The sequence below is a fragment of the Nothobranchius furzeri genome, chromosome 17 (genome assembly GCF_043380555.1).
Source record: "Nothobranchius furzeri strain GRZ-AD chromosome 17, NfurGRZ-RIMD1, whole genome shotgun sequence".
NCBI lineage: Eukaryota > Metazoa > Chordata > Actinopteri > Cyprinodontiformes > Nothobranchiidae > Nothobranchius > Nothobranchius furzeri.
The window spans coordinates 24,589,549-24,610,294 of NC_091757.1; the positions used below are offsets into that span (position 1 = coordinate 24,589,549).

The 20,746-nt window shown below is 41.7% G+C and overlaps 1 protein-coding gene across 5 annotated transcripts in view; it reads left to right on the forward strand.

Annotated features, from left to right (window-relative positions):
• The first annotated feature begins 537 nt into the window (after positions 1 to 537).
• fam151b (family with sequence similarity 151 member B) overlaps positions 538 to 20,746 on the forward strand; it is a 50,109-nt gene continuing 29,900 nt past the window's right edge. For all 5 annotated transcript variants that reach the window (XM_054737781.2, XM_054737778.1, XM_054737779.2 and 2 more), the window contains exon 1: positions 538 to 901. In XM_054737781.2, coding sequence (XP_054593756.1) covers positions 547 to 901 — 355 coding nt within the window. In that variant the 5' untranslated portion in view covers positions 538 to 546. The remainder of the gene's footprint in view (positions 902 to 20,746) is intronic.

The window sequence follows — 20,746 nt, forward strand, 5'->3', positions numbered from 1 at the left end:
AAGCGTCTGCGAAATGAATAAACATAAACATACTGCCTACACTGCAAGACTTTTCATTGTGCACACATTCAATATATAATTTTGTAGCTGATACCCTGCTGATTCTAACTGCAGTTTCAAAATTTTTTAAATTTCTACATTTAATAAAACAATTAACACATTTTTACATATTTTTCTCAAATTAAGAAAAGTATATCAAGGTTGTATAGAAAACTGTATTGTGGCTTGTCTTGCAGCCGTGATCCAGTGGGGGCCAAGGACTAGGAGGGACGCACCAGCAGTCTTCTACAGTTGGTCTCCCAGTCAACTAAAAATCCATGACTTTTCAACCTTACATTTATCTCTTTATAAACCAAATATGAATGCACCATCAACCATGACGAAACATGGTTTCATTATCAGTTTATCAATGTTGATTCAACATCTAGTTTGCATCAATATTTCAAGGTCAACCATACTGATGATTCAGATGCAAAATCAATATTGTTTCAATGTAAGCTTGCTATCTGGGATTTTTTTTTTATTTGGTCGCAAACCCTTCCCAATATGGCGGCGTTATTCACATATGAAGCTGTTCTTCCTGCTCGGCGCACCGAATCCGGTGACAGCTTAACGGCTACGGAAACGACGTTGTTTCGGTGTAATCACTCGCCGACACGGCCCGGGTCTTTGTGGTTTGGGTTCTGCGACATTTTTAAAGTAATATTTACTCAGAAACGTTTAAGCGATGATCGGAGGTGTTCGAGTCGGAGCTCGGTAATCACCGTGAGGTTAGAAACGATGTGTGACCAGACGCTGGAATTTTTCTGGAACCGGAAGCAGCTGACAAGAAGAGATGCAGCCGAAGTGAGCTGGTCCCACGCGGTGAACAGCAGGCGTGCGCTCACACGGGCTCTCACGGGTGGGTCAGTGACGTCATGTGTCATTATTTATCTTCAAAGTCTTCGTTGACCAATGACTGAGATAACTCAGACAGATACGTTAGGCTAAATGTTGGCACGGGATGCAGAGGGGAAGTACCAAAATAAGAGCTGGGTGAGGAGACCCCAGTCTCTCTGATGGAGAGACATCAGCATTCATTCTGCTCTCCCTGCTTGCATTAGTACATGTTCGGTTAGACACTGGATTCCACAGATGTTAGATGGGGCATCTCTTTGCCCTCTTTTCTTTTAATGTGCATATTAGCTAAATATTTATTTTAGATCTGGACATTTAAAGAGCAAGTAACGCCTAAATAAACTTTTTTATTATTATTATTATTTTGCTGATAACCTGTATATGTGAGTGTCTAATGGAGCTGTACACGTGTAATCAGTGTGGCAGTTTAGTGCAATTTACTCTAAATGTAATATTTCAGCCCAAAACCATAATTATATCTCCATCTTCAGGTTAAAACTCTGCACCACATTCATGTAGAACCAGCTGTGGTTAGGCTTGTTCGAGTTGAGCAGCGCCTCGCCTGGAAACCAGCCGAGAGCAGACGCACGCAGCAGGGGGGGAGGCTGAAAGCCGGTGTTCTGATAAAACGTCCTACTTTGACAAAACGTCCTACTGTACGTAATTTATGCACATTTCTGCTGCCAAACAATAATTCCAGCACAAATTTAAGTAGGTATGACAGTTTACCACTTCACTTTGCCAATCAGAGTATGTTTGTAGCTGATATTCATGAAGCCAGTACGGTTTGACACTTCTTTTTACCCATTAAAGTGTGCTTGTAGGTCATATTCACAAAGGTAGCATGGTTTGGCACATAATTCTTATGCCTCTAGTTTATAATAACAAAGGTAGCATGGTTTGGCACTTGTTTGTAGAAGCAGTCTGCATGCCAAGGTGCTTAAGTTATACAGCTGTCACCATTGAAGTGATTGGAACACCTGACTATATAAACTTTGACAATGAACTCACTCCATTATAGTTACAGTATATATTTACTGAATATATTTACAGATACATATATTTGACATTTATAGACCCAACAGAACACAGGGACAAAGAACTGAAAAGGAAATTTAATGTCAACTGTCATAGCAAACCAGTAAAATCTGGAACACACTGCATTTAGTGTTTTGTGTGTGCCAGTGTGTCCTCCGATTGGAGATGAATGAAAAATCTTCCTGGCATCATCCATGGATTTTACTACTCTTCTGGTTCCAACAAAGAGTTCTCCATCTGCAGTAAAACAATATATATTTAGAATTTAATGTAACCACATATATGAGTTGTTAGGATTAACAATAAATTACTGACCCTTTTGTTTGAATTTTGAGGCATATCTTCTGAGGGTTTGCCTCTGAGCCTTGTCATATCCTGAAGGGTAGGAGCCCGCAGAAATGAATGTGTAATCTCTTCCCACTTCTTCTCCATATCTATGAATGTAAGTAGACATTTTCTTCTGAGCTTCAATATGTGCAGTCAACAATGCAAACAATTTAACTTATTAAATAGCGACATTACCGAAACAGCCTTAAAACACCGAAGCTGCGGATTCAGAAGTGTTGTCCAAATACCACATGTCCAGTAAACACAGCAGACTTAACCAAAGCTGCAAATTCGACAGTTTTGTGCAGAAAGCAGATAGCGACTTTACTTTAATATTGACAAACAATCACAAAGGCTTAAATAAATCAAGTATCAACGTCAATAAAAAGTACTAATACTTCCTACTTACCTATTTTCCTGCAAATCTGACAACGGACTAGCATGAAATCACAGCCGGATGCACTTTGCTTCCCTTTTTGTGTGGTGCGCATGCGCGCTCATGCGCAGGAACGACGGGTAGGACGGTTTACGGGGTAGGAGAAATTCCCCGAACACCGGCGTTTAAGTCGGACAGATGTCCCTACATGTGTAGCTCATGGGTGACGATGGAAGAAGATATCGCGTTAGCGTTCACACTTGTTTAATTATTTATTTTAATTCTGGTGCCTGTTAGCAGCTGAAACACATCCTCACGTGCTTGTGGATATCATATAATGTATATGAAGACATGACTGTAATAATAAGTAAAGGTTATCAGCTGTAGCTTCAGTGTGCTCATAGGAAACGTGACAACAGAACACAAAACACATTTCTCTTTATGGCCTATATAGTTGTCATCATCAAAGTGATTTACAGAAAACATGTGACCAACTAACATCTCATGTTCTACCACCGGATGTTTGGATCAGAATGTGAACCAATCAGATCTTAGATCAGGTGAGAGCCAGGCGTTTCCCGTCATCCCCTAGGGTTTGCAGCCGGTGGAGAGCAACTGCAGCGCCTTGCTCCAAAATCTGCGGCCGCCTTGATCTCACGAGGTTATCGTTGCCTACGTATGCATGACGTCAGAGCAAGTCGGCGTCAAATCGGACACAAATCTAACCGCATGCACTGCTCGCCGATCACCAGTGATCTAATCTGCGCAGAACTGGCTCATCTCGAACACGCCCGTTGATGGCTAAGCTGAAAAGCGTGACGTTATCAGCAAAGTACTACGTGGCTGCACCACACTGGTCTCCAGGTGAGGCAGCCGCACCTCCACCTGGCTCAGCCACTCACCTGCCGATATGACACATTAGCGCTCTGAGCCGCTCGCCTCCTAGAAGAAAGACCCTCCTGCCCTTTTTCATCTAATGGTCGTGGTTAACAGGAAATCCTCTAGAATGCTGCAGAATCTGTGTCTGCTCTTCTCCTGAGCGGTACGTCTCGTGTGAGTGTGTGCTTGAGCGCACGTGCCCGTTAACAACTCGCTTTTAGATTGAGAAACTCCCACAGCACATGCGGGGGGGTTGAGGGGGGTGCGGTCTACCACTGCCTCAGTTCTCTCGGTCCGCCAGGCCACGCCTCTTTCAGAAGCGTTTTCCTAACAGGAAGTAGGGCTGGGCGATATGGCAAAAATAGAATATCACGATTTCGATTTTATCACGATGTTTTATCCATGAATAGCATAACTTCAATTGCTTATTAAAGGAGAGAAACATTGAATAAATAAACATTTATTCATATTAGGGATAATCAGCACAGTGCTAACACACTTATATTTTAAACTCACACCAGAGATGATAAAAGCCCTGAGAGATACTATTACAAACATCAGTTTTTCTCGTTTTTCAAGTAACTTAACATAAATTAAAATCGTAAACATATTTAAAGTGCAAACATGTCAATTGCAAACGTATTGTGCAAACATTAACTTGTTCAAAATACTATGTAGCTCCCAGTTGCTCATGTAGTGGATAGTTAAGCTCAAATACGGCTCTGATGTGCGGCTGGACCAGAGATCGCTTGTGGTAGCAAAAAACTGCTCATTCTGAATATTTTCTGCAACAAGTCTCTAAATAAAGTAAAATTTTCCAGTGCAGAGTGGAGACAACCCATAGAAGCACTGATTTGATCTCATTTCAGAGAAAAATAGAACAGGTTAGATGCACCTAATAAATAAAATTACTAACAAACTCAGGATTCTTTCTTTGCTTCACTGTTCTGGTGCTGAGAATATCACTCACCCCGGGTTTCCACGGGAGCCGTCAGCAGCACGTTACTGCAGCAGCACGTCTTGCTCGCGTAAGCTGCTGCTTGGCCCTTCCCACGAGACGCGAAGCAGCAGGGGAGCAGCTGTCACCGACCGAGCACGAAGTCCCACGAGTGACTTCGTCAGTAAACACAACAACAAGCAGGAGAAATCTACAACATGGTTTGTGTTTTATGTTCTGTCCGTTTTACGGACCTGAAAAACAAAGGAGACCGCTAGCTAGGTGATAACTTCTCACGGGGCCGCACAGTTAGTAACTTTTTTTAAAAGTAAAGCAACCGGAAGGCAGTACGTTCTTTATTCTGAAAATCTCAGGAGCTTCTCTCCATTTCCGCGTCCGATTTCCTGTCTTTCCTTCCCCAAAAATGTCGAACTTGACCCGTTTCAGAGGCGTCGCGCGTAGAAAATAGAACCGGCGCGTAAAGGCCGCGACATGCTGCTCCTGAGACGCGGCCGACTCGCGCTGCTGACGGCTCCGGTGGTAAAGATTCTGTTGACCACAGCCGTTCCTATCAGCAGCTGTGACGTGCTGCTGCAGTAACGTGCTGCTGACGGCTCCCGTGGAAAGCCGGTGTAATGCGGATCAAAGGAGATACACAGATGAATGCACCTCTTATTATTTGGAGACTACATTTACTGCAGCTGGCAGAGGCAGAGATTGTTTCTATTGATACACGGCATTAACAGAATCATTTTAAATGTTAATAGGGGAAGACTGCAGGAGGGAGCAGTAAAATACAGGGGGTCCCAGCAAAAACAAGAAACTTTACGAGTCTGATGAAACCTGCTGGTTTTCCATCAGGCAGTCACGGGGCAGCTCCAACGACCCAGTGACCGAGCTCAGTCCGGCTCGGCAGAGGGTGGACGAGCCGAGGCGGCGTCGTGCTCTGCTTAAGAAGCGATGTTATTTTCCTGCTTCAGAAGAAGCGTCCAACGTGTTTTTATGCTTTCTCCGAGACATGTCACGTCGCTAAGTTGTTAGCGCCGTGCGCTAAGGAAACCCTGCGTTCCTCTTCGGAACGAAAACCTCGTTGTCGCTCAGCCGCGGCGAAGCCATGTTTGTTCACACACAAATGAAAACAAGCGGGGCACTAATATATTACTATGACTCACTCTGATTGGTTAAGGGTCAAACAAAGGCGTGTCATTCACCTGGGGTAAGTTCCCTTTTCATTCAGAGGCAGAAATTCAACAGCAGAGCTGTGAATCGTGATAAAAAGGTCTCTCAAAAATGACAGACCGTCAGATGTGTAGATCGTAAAACGGTCTAAAGTCGTCATATCGCCCAGCCCTAACAGGAAGTGTGGATGAAATATGTCTCCACCCAGGCCTTGACCCTCACTTTAAGTAAGGGCCTGCTGCCTATTCATTTGATAGTGAATCTTTGGTTTTAAAGAGCAAGTCACACCAAAATAAACTTTTTTTGCTGATAACTTGTACAAATGAGTGTCTAGTAGACATGTCATTAATTTAGCATTATGGTGCATTTTCTTTAAAAACTCAAACTTCAATTCAATTCAAGTTTATTTACAGTTGTGGTCAGAAGTTTACATACACTTGTAAAAAATATAATAGAATGGCTCTACTGAGTGTCCCGTTATTTCTAAAACTCTGATTTTTCTCTGATAGAGTGATTGGAACAGATACTTCTTTGTCACAAAAAACATTCATGAAGTTTGGTTCTTTAATGTCTTTATTATGGGTTAACAGAGAAAAGTGATCACGTTTGCTGGGTCACAAATATACATACAGCAACATGAACTAGCAATTTTGGTGACTTAGAAACGTGTCAGTGAACTGAGCTTCATAGCATGGCCTCTTAACTTCTTGTGAGTGATTATGAGTGACTACAGCGGGTGACTTCTCTTAGGCCAGGTAAATAGGGCTCATTGGATACAAACGCCCACAAACGCTACAATGGGAAAGTCAAAGGAGCTCAGCATGGATCTGAAAAAGCGAATTATTGACTTGAACAAGTCAGGAAAGTCACTTGGGGCCATTTCAAAGCAGCTGCAGGTCCCAAGAGCAACAGTGCAAACAGTTGTTTGTAAGTATAAGGTGCATGGCACTGTTTCATCACTGCCAAGATCAGGAAGAAAACGCAAGCTATCACCTGCTGCTGAGAGAAAACTGGTCAGGAGGGTAAAGAGTGAACCAAGAATCACCAAAAAGCAGATCTGCCAAGAATTAGAAGCTGCTGGAACACAGGTGTCATTGTCCACAGTCAAACGTGTTTTGCATCTCCATGGACTGAGAGGCTGCCGTGCAAGAAGGAAGCCCTTGCTCCAAAAGCGGCACCTTAAGGCTCGACTGAAGTTTGCTGCTGATCACATGGACAAAGATAAGACCTTCTGGAGGAAAGTTCTGTGGTCAGACGAAACAAAAATCGAGCTTTTTGGCCACAATGCCCAGCAATATGTTTGGAGGAGAAAAGGTGAGGCCTTTAACCCCAAGAACACCATGCCTACAGTCAAGCATGGTGGTGGGAATATTATGCTGTGGGGCTGTTTTGCTGCCAATGGAACTGGTGCTTTACAGAGAGTAAATGGGATAATGAAGAAGGAGGATTACCTTCACATTCTTCAACATAACCTCAAATCATCAGCACGAAGGTTGGGTCTTGGGCGCAGTTGGGTGTTCCAACAGGACAATGACCCCAAACACACATCAAAAGTGGTAAAGGAATGGCTAAATCAGGCTAGAATAAGGGTTTTAGAATGGCCTTCCCAAAGTCCTGACTTAAACCCCATTGAAAACATGTGGACAGTGCTGAAGAAACAAGTCCATGTCAGAAAGCCATCAAATTTAACTGAACTTCACCAATTCTGTCAAGAGGAGTGGTCAAAGAATCAACCAGAAGCTTGCCAGAAGCTTGTGGATGGCTACCAAAAGCGCCTAGTTGAAGTGAAAATGGCTAAGGGACATGTAACCAAATATTAGCACTGCTGTATGTATATTTGTGACCCAGCAAATGTGATCACTTTTCTCTGTTAACCCATAATAAAGACATTAAAGAACCAAACTTCATGAATGTTTTTTGTGACAAAGAAGTATCTGTTCCAATCACTCTATCAGAGAAAAATCAGAGTTTTAGAAATAACGGGACACTCAGTAGAGCCATTATATTATATTTTTTACAAGTGTATGTAAACTTCTGACCACAACTGTATAAAGCGCCAAATCACGACAAGAGTCGTCTCAAGGCACTTCACATAATAAACATTCCAATTCAGGTCAGTTCATTAAGCCAATCAGAAATAATGTTTCCTATATAAGGAACCCAGCAGGTTGCATCAAGTCACTGACTAGTATCAGTGACTATACAGCAATCCTCATACCAAGCAAGCATAAAGCGACAGTGGAGAGGAAAACTCCCTTTTAACAGGAAGAAACCTCCAGAGAATCCTGGCTCAGTATAAGCAGCCATCCTCCACGACTCACTGGGGATGGAGAAGACACACACACACGCACGCACACACGCACGCACACACACACACACACACAAGACAAAGTAATGTGTCTACAGTTATATTGTGATGTCTTAGTAAATATTCTATTTGGTGAAAGATAAACTTTATTGTATTTATCCTAGTGGATCTATAATTAAACGGGTAAACTTCAGGTTCAAAACCTCAGTCTAGTGCCATTTTCAGCTCAAAACTATGCAGCGCAGTTAGGTTTGAATCCGCGTTAGCCAATGACTAAAGAGAACGTAGCCAAGAAAACTACGTAGCAGCTCTTTGGCTGTAGGTTATAAAAGCATTGCCGTCTCGGTCTCGCCATCTAGCAGTTGAGACTCGGATTAGTCACATATCAAACTTGGACCTTGTCACACCTCATTCATACCTGTTATTATCAGCAGAGAGTGGACAAACAAACAAACAACAAAATGCAACCCCAGTAGTTTCCAAAAGTCTCACTCTCATGAAGTAAAGCAGTCTCCATCACCATTCACTGTTAATAGGGCTCTTTTAAATGTTTGCTCTCTGCTGAACAAAACTGATTTTAGACCATAAACTTCATCGTTTGCTTTTAACAAATGAAGTTTGTCTTGTCACCACCCTCTCCTTATTCTGTTCATATTCCATCTTTCCGGGGATCCATTGGTTTCCCTCTTTCTTATTCATTTTCTTACTCCATTAAAGTTTTTTTCTCCTTTTTAATCATTTTTGAAATTGTTTTATGTGTAAATTTTTTTGTGTGAAGCGCCTCGTGATTTTTATCTTGAGAGGTGCTATATAAAAGATCGTTTTCTTTCTTTCTTTATTTTAACAGAAACATGGCAGATGCACTTGTTCTCACAGAGGCCTCCCCGCCAAATTTTCATTTCACTTAGGGTACGAGGTGTAGCAAAAGGGGAGGTGGAACTGCTTTTATACGTTCATCAACACTTTCTGCCAAACCTGTTTTTATTTGATGATTTTAACTCATTTGAATATACAGCTACTGTTTTTAGCACTCCTCCGATTTTGTGTGTCGCGGTTTATAGGCCTCCTAAACAGAGTGCACTTCCTATTCAAGAGTTCTCTGAGTTTTCACCAGTTCTGCACAACTCCTTTGAAAGGATCATTTTAGCTGGTGATTTTAATCTACATGTGGATGACTTCTTAGACCCTTTATCCATAGATTTTTTTTATCCATCTATCCATCCATCCATTTTCTGCCGCTTATCCGGGGTCAGGTTGCAAGAGCAGTAGCCTAAGCAGGGAGGCACAGACTTCCCTTTCCTCCAGCCACTTAGGCCAGCTCCTCCGGAAGAATCCTAAGGCGTTCCCTGGCCAGCAGGGAGACATAGTCTCTTCAGCATGTCCTGGGTCTTCCTTTAGGCCTTCTCCCGGTTGCACATCCCTGGAAAACCTCACCAGGGAGGCGTCCCGGAGGCATCCTAGCTAGATGCCCGAGCCACCTCAACTGGCTCCTCTTGATGTGGAGGTGCAACGGGTCTACTCCGAGCTCCTCCCGGATGGCAGAGCTTCTCACTTAATAAAAGAATTTTAAAATATCCTTAATTACTTGGATTTTAGTCAACATGTCAAGCAGTTGGCTCTCAACAGAGGACACACCCTGCTAGGGTTGGGCATCGAGCATCGATTGGAACCGGTTCCAACTGTTAGTTTTCCCGGAATCGATTCCTAGTTTTGATTCCTAGAATGCCGACCGGAAGAGGAATCTGTGGCCGATCTCTGTGAAAAATAAACGTGATCTGCAATTTGTAATGAATGCTTTTTCAGAGCTGATCACACCAGCTGTCTGTGTGCGGCGCCAAGTCCCCCTCCCCCACCTTGGCACACAGCGGCCAAATATAAGCAAACGCGTCTGCCGAACTTTTACTCCATGATGTAAACTTTAATTCCTGCAGCGAAAAATGCACTGTAGAGGAAACTTAGAAGCTTTAAAGAACAAACTCTGGACGGTGTGAGGTGAGTTTGTCTCACTGCAGAAATAACAACACACACGGAGCGTCAGAAGGCTGAACAATAACCTATAGAATAATTAAAGTCATCATGCTAGAGCAGCTTCTCTGTGGTGGACCACACCAGCTTCTGCCACCATGAATAATAATAATAATATTAATAACAATAATAATAATAATAATAAATCACACACAAAGCTGTGAACATTTTAATTTCCTTTCTGAACTATTTCTGTTGAGTTTTAATGTTTAAACCTGTTAGATTGTTACTGACAGCAGCTACGTTTAAGTCTAACTTCCTGTTGTGACTGAACGCTGCTGCAGCATGGAGGTGTAGTTCTCAGTCATCCTGGACGTGATCATCCTGAGAGTTGTAGCTGGAAACAGCTGGACGTGTCTGGATATGTTGGAGACATGTAGCCTCTCATCCCAGAGGCTGCTTCCAGACGTTGGTCGTGGTCAGAAACAAACACACTGGTTGTGCTGCAAGTCGTCTTCTTTTTGTCTCCAAAACACGTTTTAGTCTAAATGAAGGTGACGTTGTTGTTCATAGAGTTAAAATTCATGTTGAAGTTAAGATTATTTCATCCAGTAGGACCTGTGGTTAGCTGGCTCATGTAACACATGTCATGTCTTCAAAGAATCGGAATCGGGAATCGATAGGAACTGGAATCGAAAAGAGGAATAGGTTTCGGAATCGTTCAAAATCAAACGATGCCCAACTCTACCCTGGACTTGGTCATCACATATGGCCTGTCCACTAGGGTGTCCTCACTGTTGCTGACTTAGCTGTTTCTGACCACTACTGAGTGCTTTTTAGCATCACTAGTCTTATCCAGCAGGAGACCTCTGTGAGAAATGTATGGAAGCATGCTGGTTTTCTTGAAGTTTTTTAAAAGCTCCCTGCTATTCCAATACCTGCATTTTGTGATCTTATTGTCAATGATTATAACAGTAGATTCATCCACTCTCAACCTGCTCGCTCCACTCAAAGTTAAAAAGCAGTCAAAGCATAACCTGACAAGCCAGCCCCATGCTTCCATATGGGAAGTTCTCTGTGTGTAGGGATGGGTACCTTTGACATTTGAATCGATCCGGTACTAATTCCCGGTACCTACGAGTCGATACCGGTACTTAACGGTACCAATTTTCGATACTTTTGAGTGTTTATTATTTTAATTCTCTTTTATAATTAAATATATTTTTTTTCTCAATATATAACAATATTTGATAAATATCACGATAAATAACATTCAACTGTTTGTATTTTAACATCGTCCTTGTAGTTTTATAAGCTGATAATTAAACTGAAGCAAACATCTTTACTGTGAACTAAATTTACTGTGCATCTTCATTCCTTTTGCCATCTTTTCTCGTTGGATTTTTCCTACTGGGAAGTTAGAATTTCCAAGGAGGAAGCGAACGCACCATTAGCTGATAACAACGGTGGCAATGGAAGCTAACATATCAAGCTAACGTTATCTTAAACAGTTTAACTGCTGGAGCGGATTAAAACAATGATGCCTCACACTTAGATCGTTGTCGCTGGTTTCATCTTCACCCGTCGCATTTAGTAAAGTGAAGCCAAACTTTAGAGCGCGTTCATGTTCTTCTAGTCAGAAATTCGGAGTTCCGAGGAGAAAGCAAACGTACCATTAGTGAAACGGAAGCTAACATATCAAGCTAACGTTATCTTAAACATACCGGAGCAGAAGATGTCTCACTTAGATCGTTGTCGCTGGTTTCATCATCACCCAGTTACCCATCACATTTAGTGAAGTGGACCCAAGCTTTAGGGTGCCTTCTTTCTACCATGCTGCTCTGTTTACAACTCGCTCGCAGGGACAGACGACATAACGCTCTTGCGCATGCGTATTTGTCTTGGCAAGTTCTCGTTATGAAGGACGAGTACCGAAACGAGGCACCGTTTGAAATGACGTGAATCGTAGGGCTGGGGTAAATGATTATTTTTAAAACGATTATTCTGACGATTATTTTTTCGAATAGTCGACTATTCTAATGACTATTTAGACAATTAATCTAATGATTATTTTTCTATTGCACAGTTAATAAAAACCAAAAAATCTAATAAATTCCTCAAAAAATTGATACATTGTTACTGTAAGAGAATAAACACTACAGGCCTTCCATTTTGTATAACACTGCTTTTATTGTGTTGGTTGGTTATGTTCTGGTGACGTGTAGAACTTGGGAGTGCAGGCTGCTGCCTGAGAGGTGGTTGGAGACGGAGTGTCTCCATGCTGCTTTGTTTTGGTCACTTATGTGCATGAGGCGAGTGGTGTTACGACTCTTCCTGGGGAGTTTAGCTCGTGTACAAAAAGGAAGGGACAATAACGGGATTTAAAAGTTAAAATGATGATCAGGTTTATTTACAACAAAAAAACATAAATCTTTCCATCCACAGGTTGGGAATAATAAAACTAATTCTGCCTGTGGGGAATTAAAACAAAAGTACAAATAAGTAGGGATGTCCCACTGGGCAAAGATTACTGGGTTCTGGACCAAAATAAGAATCTCCAGACTCTAAACTGGGTGGTTAAACCAAACTCAAGGTGATATTTTAAACCAGGGGTGTCAAACTCAAACTCACACGGGGCCGAAATGAAACTCTGGGACGGAGTCGAGGGCCAAACTTCATATTTTTGAAAAAGTGACGCAAATTTGCACATTTTCTTTATCAACATAAATGCAATTGGACCTTTAAATTAGGAAACAAACATATTTCTGCATTAACACTGAATGTGGAATAACCAAATTACACACGAGCAAGTCAGTTTTAAATAAAACACATCAGTGGTATTCATTACTTGTGGTATAATCAGCATTTTTTAAATCTATTCAGGATTTATGTTTTCTTGTTTATTCATTTATCTTATTTTTATTCTGCTTTTTTCTCCTGTAATACGTGTCATCGCTGCTGTGACGTCTAGCTTTCCCCACTGAGGAACAATAAAGGGATTTTCTATTCTATTCATCTATCTGCAGCCTTTCCACTTCCTGTTTACTGTAGGTTAAATCTTTTCTCACGGGCCAACAACAAAATAAAAATATCATTTTATCTTAAATGAAAATGCAACATCTCACCTGTTAACTTTCATGTTTTGGAGCAGAAAAAGAGCATCAAACCAACATATTTAAAGCTCAGTTTGCTCCACTGGTTTACTGTGATGCTCACCTGTTCCAGCCAGATACCTGCATCATGGGGTTGATCTGAGCTGAGGAGGAGACTCCTGTTGTTTTGTTCATCTTCATCATAATAATGACAACATTAGATGACAACAGGTGCTCACATAGGTTTGTGCTGATGAACATGTCTGAGCAGCTTGACCACGTTGTGTGTCGGGGAGGAAACACAACCACAGAGCCGTGCTGGTTTGAGCGTGTCGCTGCTCGCTGGAGTTATATCAGCTTTTCAACGTTAGTTGGAAAACTTTCTCTTTCAGTCGTGAACACATTACTGAGCGGCTAGAATCTACTTTTCTGGGCTTCGACGTCAGAAAACAGCTGAGTGAACTCGGCGCTGAGTGAGAGAAGTGTAGTTTGTCCGAGACAGCGGAGCTGCAGACACCGGCAGCAGGAGCTGGAAAAACACAAAGGAGGGGGCTTCGTCGGCTCCGCGCTGACGCCGCAAAGCATCATGGGAGTTGAAGTCTTTGCGGTAAAATTGGCCAGCGGGCCAGTTTTAATATATTTTTGATATTTATCTCGCGGGCCACATAAAAATGCTCCCCGCGGGCCTTGACTCTTACATATGTGTTTTAAACTAAACCGAAAACCCACAACACTCTAAATGTAATAAAAGGGAGGTCTGCACCACAAAAAAGATGAACTCTAAACCAAAACGTAACAGCTTATCCCAACGCAAGAAGTTGTTTACGAAGATGCTAACAGTAGCTTTACCAACGTTAAGTTCAAGTTACCAAGTTTAAATAAACCAAAAACACCCAGCAGCAAACAGACCAGCATGGAGGAGAGACTGCTACCACCAAAACAGCTCTCCTAATGTCTGAAAGAAGCTCCTTTATGAAGGGAGAAACGCTCCCGGTGATGTTCTACATCTGCGGTAGAGACGAAGCAGCGCATCTGACCCCGGAAGTTGTTGTCCGTTGCCGGGAGACGAGCGCGGGCAAAACAGGAAAGGAATCTAGTAGCGGACGGACGTTGTTCCGGGTCTTCGGTATTTGGTGGAGATGTTAGTGAAGGCGGAGAAGAGGGCGAACTAGAGGTAGAACAGGCAGATTCCTCCTCTATTCACAAACTCCTGGGGATGCAACAAGTGGGCGGTTTTACGATCTACACATCTGACGGTCTGTCATTTTTGAGAGACCTTTTTATCACGGTTCACAGCTCTGCTGTTGAATTTCTGCCTCTGAATGAAAAGGGAACTTACCTCAGGCGAATGACACGCCTTTGTTTGACCCTTAACCAATCAGAGTGAGTCATAGTGATATATTAGTGCCCCACTTGTTTTCACCTGCGTGTGAACAAACATGGCTTCGGCCGCGGCTGAGAGCGACAACGAGGTTTTCGTTCCGAAGAGGAACGCAGGGTTTCCTTAGCGCGCGGCGCTAACTTAGCAACGTGACATGTCTCGGAGAAAGCGTAAAAACACGTTGGACGCTTCTTCTGAAGCAGGAAAATAACACTTCTTAAGCAGAGCACGACGTCGCTGAGCTCGGTCACTGGGTCGTTGGAGCTGCCCCGTGACTGCCTGATGGAAAACCAGCAGGTTTCATCAGACTCGTAATGTTTCTTGTTTTTGCTGGGGACCCCCTGTATTTTACCGCTCCCTCCTTTAGTCTTCCCCTATTACAATTTAAAATGATTTTGTAAATCCGTGTATCAATAGAAAAAATCTCTGCCTCTGCCAGCTGCAGTAAATGTAGTTTCCAAATAAGAAGAGGTGCATTCATCTGTGTATCTCCTTTGATCCACATTAGTGATGTTTTCAGCACCAGAACAGTGAAGCAAAGAAAGATTCCTGAGTTTGTTAGTAATTTTATTTATTAGGTGCATCTAACCTGTTCTATTTTTCTCTGAAATGAGATCAGATCAGTGCTTCTATGGGTTGTCTCCAATCTGCACTGGAAATTTTTACTTTATTTAGAGACTTGTTGCAGAAAATATTCAGAATGCGCAGTTTTTTGCTACCACAAGCGATCTCTGGTCCAGCCGCACATCAGAGCCGTTGTCGGTACAGGATCTGCTCGGGTGCAAAATTGGCTCGGGGTCCGTCGACTGCCGATGACGTCTAAGTAGTTGACTGGCTGAACATGAACCTTACGGAATTACGTAATCACGTTACGTTGTTATCACGTTACGTTGGTCCAGGCAAATCTCTCTGTAGGAAAGATGGACAACTTTTACGAAGAAATCCATCATTACCTCTTTGAAAATACACTTCTAGCATAGAGCTGCATGTATATTAGGGCTGAACGATTAATTGCATGTGCAATTAAATTGCGATGTTACAAAAGGAGATTTTCTAATCTCAAAGGCTGCAATTTGGCAGCGAGTGGTTAGCGCAATGCTAATATACATGGGAAAACCCATAGGAATGCTAATGCTAATATCGCCGATTACATTATTACAAATTATGAATTAGAAACGTGCCAAATGATTACATTTGGAGTCTAATAGAAAGTAAAAATACCATCAATCAAATAAGTACAGACAGGTATTTTAGTAAAGCCAGAAAACTTTTAACTCCAGAGTTTTGGCTAGCAGCTATGAGCGTACCTGAACTACGCATGGACAAGACGTCAAAAACTCTAAACACAAAATACTTCAATAAACGGGACACACTTCTTTCCTGCAAATACAATTTCACAGGTGTTGCTAATACCTATGATCCTTCAAGGGATGTGCTCAAAGAGGAGTTCAACATTATGAATACAATATAGTGTTTATTTTACAAATACCATTATAAACACAAACGTACGTCTTAAGAAACATTATTTTAATAACGAAACTGCTAAATTCTTTCCAACAGTATAGATGTGTAGTGGATTTTGTCCGAGTGGGTTTGCCGTACTTTGACGTCATCGGCAGTCGAAGGACCCCAAGCCGATCTTGCACCAGAGCAGATCTTGTACCGACACCGTATTTGAGCTTAACTATCCACTACATGAGCAACTGGGAGCTACATAGTATTTTGAACAAGTTAATGTTTGCACAATACGTTTGCAATTGACATGTTTGCACTTTAAATATGTTTACGATTTTAATTTATGTTAAGTTACTTGAAAAACGAGAAAAACTGATTTTTGTAATAGTTTCTCTCAGGGCTTTTATCATCTCTGGTGTGAGTTTAAAATATAAGTGTGTTAGCACTGTGCTGATCATCCCTAATATGAATAAATGTTTATTTATTCAATGTTTCTCTTCTTTAATACGCAATTGAAGTTATGCTATTCATGGATAAAAAATCGTGATAAAATCGAAATTGTGATAAAATATTGGAAAAATCGTGATATTCTATTTTTGCCATATCGCCCAGCCCTAGCTTAAGTACGGTTTTAGTAAGGATTCTACGCAATGTTTGATAAATGAGACCCCAGGTCTTTAGGGCCTTACATGGACAAGCACCATCTTACATTGGTGATCTTCTTAGTCCCTACACCCCCAGCAGGTCCCTGAGGTCCAGTGACCAAAGCCTACTGGTTGTGCAGCACCAGGCTAAAGGTCAAAGGTGACAGATCATCTGCTGCTGTGGCCCCCAGACTCTGGACCTCTCTCCCCCTGAGCCTGAGATCAGTGGACTCAGTGGTCTCCTTTAAAAAGCAGCTGTAGAGTCACTTGTTCAGGCTTTATTGTGACCTTCATCACCCTATCCTTGTTTTGCTCTCCCCACCTATTCCACCTTCCTCAGGATCCACTGATTTCCCTCTTTCCTGTTCACTCTCTCTCTTTCTTTACATTTTTAATCACAATTGTCTCTTTTTGCTCATTTTAAATTTATTTTATATTTTTTATATTTTTTTATAATTTTACATATTATACAGACACATAAAACAGCGACAACAACAACAAACGAAAAAGAAAAAAAAAGCCCTCTCTCTAGAAATAATAACAGATTCACAACTTGGTAACAAATTTGTCCAAGTGTAGACAAAAAGAAAAGGTGTTACATCAAGTCAGTGGCCATGTCAAGGTCAGTCAGGATGTTCAAGAAAGGAGTCCAAGTCAGTTCAAAGTTTTTCAGTCTTCCAAGTATAGAATGCTAGATTTTCTCTGGGGAGCAGTATGTCAAAAGTTCATTAGTCCAGTATTTTGGGCTGGGGGGTTAACACCCCTGCTCTCCTTCAGGATACACTTTTTAGCAGCTGTTGCTGCTAATAACACAAAATGTTTCCAGTTAGAGTTACACTTGAGTAAAGTTACATCCCCAAGTAGCCAAATCCTGGGATCAGGGTCAAGAGCCTGACCCCACACTCGAGATGTTACTGCTATCATATGTTTCCAGTATGGCCCTAGGCAGGAGCAGCTCCACAACATGTGAACAAGAGACCCCAGTGAGACAGTGCATCTCTGACATTGAGCAGAAATTCTGTTACCTAATTTACTCAGCCTGTATGGTGGGAAGTATGTTCTGTGGAATATGTTAAACTGAATTTGTCTATGCTTAGTGGATACCAGTTTGGTTTGGGCCAGCTTTATAATCTGCTCCAATCATCCTCTGTGTTCAACCCAAGTCGGCCTTCCACCGCATTTTGTTTGAGGGTCTTGCATAAGCTGGTAAATTATCAATCACTGTTTTATAAACAGCAGATATTAATCCTTTAGATCCTTTCCACTTTGGATCAAAAGGCATTTTTCTTGTAGGGATTCCTCAGGTCTATGTGGGAAGTGATCTTTGCTTTGACTTTCAATCCAACTCCTAATCTGTAGATATTTGAAGAAGTTATGCCCCTCAATATTATATAGTACTGACATTTGGTCAAAACTTAAAAAGTTATTGTTGGTGTAGAGATTGTCAACAGTTTTGATACCCCTCCTCGTCCACTCTTGTAATATCCCGTCCGCTAAGCCTGTTGGAATGTTGCGGTTCATGAGTGGTGAATTCACCAATAGTTTGGTTTTCTGTCCTACTAACAAGTGTAACTGTTGCCAGGCTTCAAATGTGGCAGAAATAGTTGGGTTTAGCGTGATTGATTTTAGTCTCTTCTTAGAACCCAAAACAAGGTACTACTCTTAGTTTACCCTGTGATTCATGTTACTCGATTGGCATCCACCTCACCTCGTCTGTCCCACAATGAGACCACATCCATAATGCTCGAAGCTGAGCAGCCAAATAATATAGTCTAAAATTTGGGAGGTACAAGCCTCCCTTGCTGCAAGGCGCTTGTAATTTCACAAGTTTAACTCTAGGTGTTTTCTTGTTCCACAGGAAAGTGGTAAGCAATTTATCCAAATCCTTAAAAAAAATGATACAGGAACCTTTAGAGGTATACAGCAAAATAGATAAATAAATTTTGGTGACAAATTCATTTTGATTGTGGTAATCCTACCTATCAAATGATGAAGGAAGGTCCACCCATCTGTTCAAATCCAATTTGGATTTAGCAAGACGTGAAGCGTAATTTTCTTCAAAAGTCTCATCATAAGACCTGCAGATATTAATCCCCAAGTCTTTGAACCCTTTTGTGCAACATTTAAATGGTACTGGTAGCATACTAATACACTGACTTGTCAAGTTAATCGGAAAGGCTTCACTCTAGGAATAATGAATTTTGTAACCTGATACTTCACTATATTTCTTGAGGTTAGCTATTAGTTCAATTCAATTCAAGTTTATTTATAAAGCGCCAAATCACGACAAGAGTCGTCTCAAGGCACTTCACATAATAAACATTCCAATTCACAGTTCATTAAGCCAATCAGAAATAATGTTTCCTATATAAGGAACCCAGCAAAATGCATCAAGTCACTGACTAGTGTCAGTGACTATACAGCACATGTGTCAGACACAAGACCCGCGGGGAGCATTTTTATGTGGCCCGCAAGATAAATATCAAAAATATATTAAAACTGGCCCGCTGGCCAATTTTACCGCAAAGACTTCAACTCCCATGATGCTTTGCAGCGTCAGCACGGAGCCGACGAAGCCCCCTCCTTTGTGTTTTTTCCAGCGCCTGCTGCCGGTGTCTGCAGCTCCGCTGTCTCAGACAAACTACACTCCTCTCACTCAGCGCCGAGTTTACTCAGCTGTTTTCTGACGTTGAAGCCCAGAAACGGAGATTCTAACTGCTCAGTAATGTGTTCACGACTGAAAGAGAACGTTTTCCAACTAACGTTGAAAAGCTGATATAACTCCAGCGAGCAGCGACACGCTCAAACCAGCACGGCTCTGTGGTTGTGTTTCCTCCCCGACACACAACAACGTGGTCAAGCTGCTCAGACATGTTCATCAGCACAAACCTATGTGAGCACCTGTTGTCATCTAATGTTGTCATTATTATGATGAAGATGAACAAAACAACAGGAGTCTCCTCCTCAGCTCAGATCAGCCCCATGATGCAGGTATCTGGCTGGAACAGGTGAGCATCACAGTAAACCAGTGGAGCAAACTGAGCTTTAAATATGTTGGTTTGATGCTCTTTTTCTGCTCCAAAACATGAAAGTTAACAGGTGAGATGTTGCATTTTCATTTAAGATAAAATGATATTTTTATTTTGTTGTTGCCCCGTGAGAAAAGATTTAACCTACAGTAAACAGGAAGTGGAAAGGCTGCAGATAGATGAATAGAATAGAAAATCCCTTTATTGTTCCTCAGTGGGGAAAGCTAGACGTCACAGCAGCGATGACACGTATTACAGGAGAAAAAAGGAGAATAAAAAATAAGAAAAATGAATAAACAAGAAAACATAAATCCTGAATAGATTTTAAAAATGCTGATTATACCACAAGTAATGAATACCACTGATGCCTTTTATTTAAAACTGACTTGCTCGTGTGTCATTTGGTTATTCCACATTCAGTGTTAATGCAGAAATATGTTTGTTTCCTAATTTAAAGGTTCAAAATTGCATATATGTTGATAAAGAAAATGTGCAAATTTGCGTCACTTTTTCAAAAAATATTAAGTTTGGCCCTCGACTCCATCCCAGAGTTTCATTTCGGCCCCGTGGGAGTTTGAGTTTGACACCCCTGCTCTACAGCAATCCTCATACTAAGCAAGCATGCAGCGACAGTGGAGAGGAAAACTTCCTTTTAACAGGAAAAAAACCTCCAGAGAATCCTGGCTCAGTATAAGCAGCCATCCTCCACGACTCACTGGGGATGGAGAAGACAGAGCAGGCACACACACACACACACACACACACACACACACACACACACACACACACACACACACAAAGACAAATAATGTGTCTATAGTTATATTGTGATTTCTTAGTAAATATTCTATTTGGTGAAAGATAAACTTTATTGTATTTATCCTAGTGGATCTATAATTAAACGGATAAACTAGTAGTAGCACATCCAACGTCAAGGAAAGCATAAAGTTATTATCAGGAGAGGGAGAATGTTTAAGTGGTTAGCAGCAGTGTGCTAGTCGATGGCCCCCTCCATGAGGCCACCACAGCTCAGCAGAACATCGTTGTAGCTTCTTCTGGGGAGAAAAACACCTACAGAGAAAATAAAGTTAACAGCTGAAATAGCAGGAAATAATACAGTTAAAGAGCAGACTGTAGAAGAAAGCAGTAGAGTGTGAAAAGTGGTCAGTGTGTCCTCCAGCAGTCTAAGCCTATAGCAGCACAACTACAGAGATAACTCTGGATAATCTATCTTATTTA